We start from the raw sequence: 6,619 nt of genomic DNA on the forward strand, positions 1-6,619 counted from the left end.
GGTCTCACTCTCTCAACCACACTGGAGTGCAGTGCCTCTATCTGAGCTCACCGTAATCTCCGCCTCCCAGGCTCAAGAGATTGTCCTGCCTCAGCCTTCTAAGTAGCTAGGATTACAGGCATGCACCACTACTGCCTTGGTAATTTTTGTATCTATAGTAGAGATGGGGTTTCACCATTTTGGCTGGCTCATCTAAAACTCTTGACCTCAGGTGACCCCCCCCCGCCAGGACCTCCCAAAGTGCTGGAATTACAGGTGTCAGCCACCGTGCCTGGCCCACTTCCTCCTTCTTAGTCAATCCTCTCTCATCTCGTCTTCCTCCAGTCCCCTCGCCTGATGGTCCCAGTACTTCATCATCCACCACCTCCTGGAGGAGTACCCCGAGGTGCTAGGCTGGGGGCTCCTCTCCTCAACCTGGGGCTGAGGTTGATAGCCAGCCATGATCTCTCCCAAACTCTTCCCTGCCATGAAACCTGGTCCCTGTTCTGCCTAAAGCCTTCATCTACACTCTACTAGGACCCAGAGGAGTGCATTTTCTAGTCTCAAGGCTGGGGAGAAGTTGGGCGTGGAGAACAGCTCTGAGAAGATGCTGTTGTCCAACTGAGCTCCCGAGCGCCCACAGAGTTTGGTCCTTCCAATCAGGAAGGCTGGAATTGCAGATGTCTTTGGTCATTCCAACCTGGCAAACAGTTTGAAGAAAAACATAGAGGTGAGGCACGGTGGCTCACACCTGTCATCCCAGCACTTCGGGAAGCCGAGGCAGGCAGATCATGAGGTCAGGAGTTGGAGACCATCCTGGCTAACATGGTGAAACCTCATCTCTACTAAAAAATACAAAAAATTAGCTAGGCGTGGTGGTGCTGGCCTCTAATCCTAGCTATTCGAGAGGTTGAGGCAGGAGAATCACTTCAACCTGGGAGGCAGAGGTTGCATTGAGCCGAGATTGCGCCATTGCACTCCAGCCTGGATGATAGAGGTAGACTCCATCTCGAATGAATTAGTGAATGAATGAATGAGAAAAGTCAGCAAGGGACATTAAGTTTCAGATGGCACAGCTAAAACCGCTTTGTTTTTTGAGTTTTTCTTTCTTTTTATTTTTTTTTGGAGGCGAACTCTTACTCTGTCTCTCAGGAAAGAATGCAGTGGCACGATCTCGGCTCACTTGCAACCCCTGCCTCCTGAGTTCAAGCAATTCTCTTCTTTCAGCCTCCTGAGTAGCTGGGATCACAGGCGTGCACCACCATGCCCGTCTAATTTTTGTATTTTTGGTAGAGATGGGCTTTTACCATGGTAATCAGGCTGGTCTCGAACTCCTGACCTCAGATGATCTACCCACCTTGGCTTCCCAAAGTGCTGGGATTACAGGCATGAGTTTCTGCACCCAGCCTTGGTTTTTCTTCTGAGACAGGGTTTTGGTCTGTCACCCAGGCTGGAGTGCAGTGGTGCAGTCATAGCTCACTGCAGCCTCAAAGTTCTGAGTACAAGTGATGTTCTTGCCTCAACCTCCCAATATGCTGGGATCTCAGGCATGAGCCACCATGTCTGGCCTGAGAAACCAAGCTTTCTTATCCCTATCACTGACCTTTATCAAGTCTAGTCAAATCGTCTTTGGCCTCCTAAATGTCCCTCATGAGTGATGCTTAGGATCCTCTGAGTCCTCCCACATGGAGAGCTCACCTACTGGGGGGCATTTCCCGTTTGGAAAGTTTGGTTATGGGAAGCTTCCTCTTTTTTAAAAGAACAGAATTGGAGGTGCTTTCTAGGGTGTCCTCCTACCAAGCAGCGTGTTGAAGGCCTCGTAATGCTCAGGGAGCACGGGTGACACTCGCTGTCGCTTTAGCTTCATCTTGAGCCCACACAGGGCGTCCAGCACCCAGGTCTCCTCAGTCTCAGGGGTGCACTCCTTCTCTGTCTCCTCCTCGGGCTCCTCCTCAGATTCGTCCGACCACTCCCTCTTCCTTTTACAGCAAAGGATATTAGGCGTACCAGGATCTACCCAAGGAGACAAGTAAAGAAAGCAATGCTTCTGTTCTTGATCACCTGAGACCCCGACCCCAAATCCCAAACCACTCTCTATCCTCCCAGCCCCGCAGACTGTTGTCTTCTGCAAGCCATCTTTCTCCCTTACTGAAACCCATGTGCCTCTCTTTCTCCTCCCTGTTCTTCCATCTGTCTGTCCTTAGAATGCTTCATTTCCTTCCCTAGTCCCTGGCTCTCTCACTCCCTCCTTTTTTTTTTTTTTTTTTTGAGACCAAGTCTTTCTCTGTCGCTCAGGCTGGAATGTAGTGTTGCCAACTTGGCTCTCTGACCATCTTTCGGGTTCCAGTGATTCTTCTACTTCACCCTCCCAAGTAGCCTGGATTACAGGTGCCCACCATAATGCCCAGCTCATTTTTGTATTTTCTGTAGAGATGGGGTTTTACCATGTTGGCCAGGCTGGTCTCAAACTCCTGGCCTCAAGTAATCCCACCCGCCTTGGCCTCCCAAAGTGCTGGGATTATAGGTGTGAGCCACTGTGCCTGGCCTGAGTCCCTTCTTTCTTCCCCCACATCCCCCTCAAGTGTTCCTTTCTGATGACTGGGTTCTTCCTTCTTCTTCTTTTTTTTTTTTCCATGACACAGGGTCTCACTCCCTCACCCAGACTGGAGAGCAGTCGCAGGATCTCGGCTCACTGTAGCCTCCGCCTTTGAGGCTCAAGCGCTTCTCCTGCCTCAGCCTCCTGAGTAGCTGGGATTATAGGTGTGCACCAGTACTGCCAGGATCATGTTTGTATTTTTAGTAGAGACGGGGTTCCACCATGTTGGCCATACTGGGTTCAAACTCCTGACCTCAGGTGATCCACCCACCTCAGCCTCCCGAAGTGCTAGGATTACAGGTGTGAGCCACTGCGCCCAGCCCCCTTCCTTCTTCTTAGTCAGTCCCCTCACCTGATGGTCCTGGCACTTCATCATCCACCACCTCTAGGAGGCAGTACCCCAAGGTGCTAGGCTGGGGGCTCCTCTCCTCAAGCTGGAGTTGCGGTTGACATCTAGCCATGATCTCTCCCAAACTCTGTTCCCTCCCATGGAACCTGGTCCCTGTTCTGTCCAAAGCCTTCTTCCAGACTCGACTAGGACCCAGCAGAGTGTGTTCTGTATTCTCAAGGCTGGGGAGCAGTTGGGAGTGGAGAACAGCTCTGAGAAGATGCTGTCATCCACCTGAGCTCCCAAGCGCCAACATTTCAGTCCAGTCAGGAAGACTGGAATCTCTGATGTCACTGGTTATTCCCACCTGGCAACCAGGTTGAAGAAAAGCATAGGGGGTAGGCACAGTGGCTCACGCCTGTAATCCCAGTAGTTTGAGAAGCGGAGGCGAGCAGATCATGAGGTCAGGAGTTCAAGGGCATCCTGACTACCACCGTGAAACCTCGTCTCTACTAAAAATATAAAAAATTAGCTGGCATGGTGTGATGCTGGCCTATAATCCCAGCTACTCAGAAAGCTGAGACAGGAAAATCGCTTGAACCCAGGAGGCCGAGGTTGTAGTGAGCAAAGATCACTACACTCCAGCCTGAGTGATAGGGCAAGACTCCGTCTCTAAGAAAAAAATAAAGAAAAGTCAGCAAGCGACATTAAGTTTCAGAGGGCACAGCTGAAACTGCTTTTTGTATTTTTTGATTTTGTTTTTCTTTATTTTATTTGTATTTATTTTTTGGAGACAGTCTCATTTTGTCACCCAGGCTGGAATGCAGTGGCGAAATCTCAGCTCACTTACAGCCTCTGTCTCCCCGGTTCAAGTGATTCTCCTTCCTCAGCCTCCTGAGTAGCTGTGATTGCAGGAGTGCGCCACCACACCCATCTAATTTATTATGTTTAGTAGAGACGAGGTTCTACCATGTTGGTGAGCCTGGTCTCCAACTCCTGACCTCAGGTGATCTACCTGACTTGGCCTCCCAAAGTGCTTGGATTACAGGCCTGAGCTAAAGTCCCTGGCCTTTGTTGTTGTTCTGAGACAGGGTTTTGCTCTGTCACCCCAGGCTGGAGTGCAGTGGTGCAGTCATAGCTCACTGCAGCCTCCAAGTCCTGAGTTCAAGCGATGCTCTTGCCTCAGCCTCCCAGTGTGCTGGGATCTCAGGCATGAGCCACTGCGCCTGGCCGAAACCAAGCTTTCTTATCCCAATCACAGACCCTTATCAAGTCTAGCCGAGTCCTCTATGGCCTCCTAAGTGTCCCTCATGAGTGATGCTGAGGATCCTCTGAGTCCTCCCACATGGAGAGTTCACCCACTGGGGGGCATATTTTTCCCAAGGGAAAAGTATGGTTATGGGAAGTTTCCTCTTTTTTAAAAGAACAGGATTGGAGGAGCTCTCTCGGGTGTCCTACCAAGCAGCCTGTTGAAGGCCTTGGGGTGCTCAGGGAGCACGGGTGACACTCGCTGTCGCTTTAGCTTCATCTTGAGCCCACACAGGGTGTCCAGCACCCAGGTCTCCTCAGGCTCAGGGGCGCGCTCCTTCTCTGTCTCCTCCTCAGGCTCCTCCTCAGATTGGCCCAACCACTCCCTCTTCCAGTTCCAGCAAAGGAACTTACTCGGTGTGCCGGGATCTACCCAAGGGACTGAGTAAAGAAAGCAGACCACCGTGTAATTAATGCTTCTGCAGTTCATCACCTTAGACCCTGACCCAAAACCCCAAAGCACTCTCCATCCTCCCCAGCCCCGAAGGCTGTTGGCTTCTCCCTAGATGAACCCCATGTGCCTCTCCTTCCCCTCCACATTCTTCCACCTGTCTGTCCTCAGAACGCTTCCTCATTTCCTTTTCTGGTACCTGGCTCTCTGAGTCCTTTTTTTTTTTTTTTTTTTAAGACAGAGTCTTGCTTTGTGACTCAAGCTGGAGTGTAGTGCAACCTTCATCTCCTGGGTTCAGTGATTCTCCTGCCTCAGCCTCCCAAGTAGCTCGGCTTACAGGTGCCCGCCATAAAGCCCTTGTCATTTTTGTACTTTTTGTAGAAATGGGGTTTCAATATGTTGGCCAGGCTGTCTCAAACTCCAGTTTTTAAGTGATCCGCCTGCCTCAGCCTCCCAGTGTGCTGGGATTACAGGTGTGAGCCACTGCACCCGGCCTGAGTCCCCACTTTCTTCCCACACACCCTCCTCAGGAGCTTCTTCCTGGCTTGTGGGCCCTTCCTTTTTTTTGAAACAGGGTCTCAGTCTTTCCCTCAGACTGCAGTGCATGGGCCCGATCTTGGCTCACTGCAACCTCAGCCTCCCAGGCTCCAGGGATTCTCATACCTCAGCCTCCCAAGTAGCTGGGATTACAGGCACGCACCACTACCACCCAGCTAATGTTTTTATTTTAGTAGAGACAAACTTTCACCGTATTGGCCAGGCTTATCTCTGACTCCTGACGTCAGGTGATCCACCCAACCTCATCGTCCTATAATGCTGGTATTATAGGTGTGAGCCACCTTGCCCGGCCCCCTTCCTTCTTCTTAGCCAATCCCCCCTCATCTCTTTTTCCTCCAGTCCCCTCACCTGATGGTCCTGGCACTTCATCATCTATCCCCTCCAGGAGGGAGTGCCCCGAGGTGCTAAGCCGGGGGCTCCTGTCCTCAAGCTGGGGCTGCGGTTGACACCTGGCCATGATGTCTCCCAAACTCTGTTCCCTCCCACGGAACCTGGTGCCTGTTCTGTCCAAAGCCGCCTTCCACACTCTATTAGGACTAGTAAAAGTGCGTGATCTCTTCTCAAGGCTGGGGAGAAGTTAGGAGCGGAGAACAGCTCTGAGAAGATGCTGTTGTGCACCGTGGTTTCCGAGCGCCCACGGAGTGCGGTCCAATCAGGAAGGCTGGAATCTCTGATGTCATCGGTCATTCCAACCTGGCAACCAGTTTGAAGAAAAACACATGTAACTGCCAGGCTGGTCTCTTCTCCTGGAGATCCAGGGTTAATAGTGTCTCGATCTCCTGGGGTGAATGGTGTCCTGGGGTCAGTGGTGTCTCCTGCCACTGTCTCAACCTCAGATCATTGTCCAAAAGCATCTTCATGGTCTTGGCATCCCTCTGTTCCCTGTCCCAGCTCACGCCTGTAATCCCAGCACTCTGGGGGAATGAGGCAGGCAGATCATGAGACCATCCAGGCCAACATGTTGAAATCTTGTCTCTACTAAAAGTACAAAAACTAGCTGAGTATGGTGGCATGCGCCTGTAGTCACAGCTACTTGGGCGGCTGTGGCAGGAGAATCACTTGAACCCGTGAGGTGGAGGTGGCAGTGAGCCGAGATCCTGCCACCACTGCACTCCAGTCTGGTGACAGAGTGAGACTTTGTCTCAAAACCAAACAAAAAACAAGGATGTGTTAAAGATGTGGAGGACCTTTGTGACCTGACCAAGGATAAAGAAGTTTAGCAGCCTTCCGCCAGGCAGCACCAGCCTGAAATCCCAGCACTTGGAGGCCGAGGTGGGGGGATCACCTGAGGTCAGGAATTCGAGGCCATTCTGGCAACATGGTGAAACTGTGTCTCTAGTAAAAATACAAAAATTAGCTTGGTGTGGTGGCAGGAGCATGTAATCCCAGCTACTCGGGAGGCTGAGGGAGGAGAATCACTTGAGCCTGGGAAGCAGAGTTTGCAGTGGGCCGAGATTGT

At 51.5% G+C, this 6,619-nt stretch overlaps 1 protein-coding gene across 1 annotated transcript in view; it reads right to left on the bottom strand.

The window, feature by feature from the left end:
* The window catches only part of LOC108307875 (putative speedy protein-like protein 3), a 12,205-nt gene extending 6,588 nt beyond the window's left edge, over nucleotides 1-5,617 (bottom strand). The window contains exons 1-3 of the mRNA XM_037740402.1: nucleotides 5,509-5,617; nucleotides 4,370-4,592; nucleotides 1,777-2,012 (exon numbers count right to left, since the gene is read on the bottom strand). Coding sequence (XP_037596330.1) covers nucleotides 1,777-2,012; nucleotides 4,370-4,592; nucleotides 5,509-5,617 — 568 coding nt within the window. The remainder of the gene's footprint in view (nucleotides 1-1,776; nucleotides 2,013-4,369; nucleotides 4,593-5,508) is intronic.
* Nucleotides 5,618-6,619: the final 1,002 nt, after the last annotated feature.

The sequence above is a fragment of the Cebus imitator genome, unplaced genomic scaffold (assembly GCF_001604975.1).
Source record: "Cebus imitator isolate Cc_AM_T3 unplaced genomic scaffold, Cebus_imitator-1.0 Scaffold82, whole genome shotgun sequence".
NCBI classification, from domain to species: Eukaryota; Metazoa; Chordata; class Mammalia; order Primates; family Cebidae; genus Cebus; species Cebus imitator.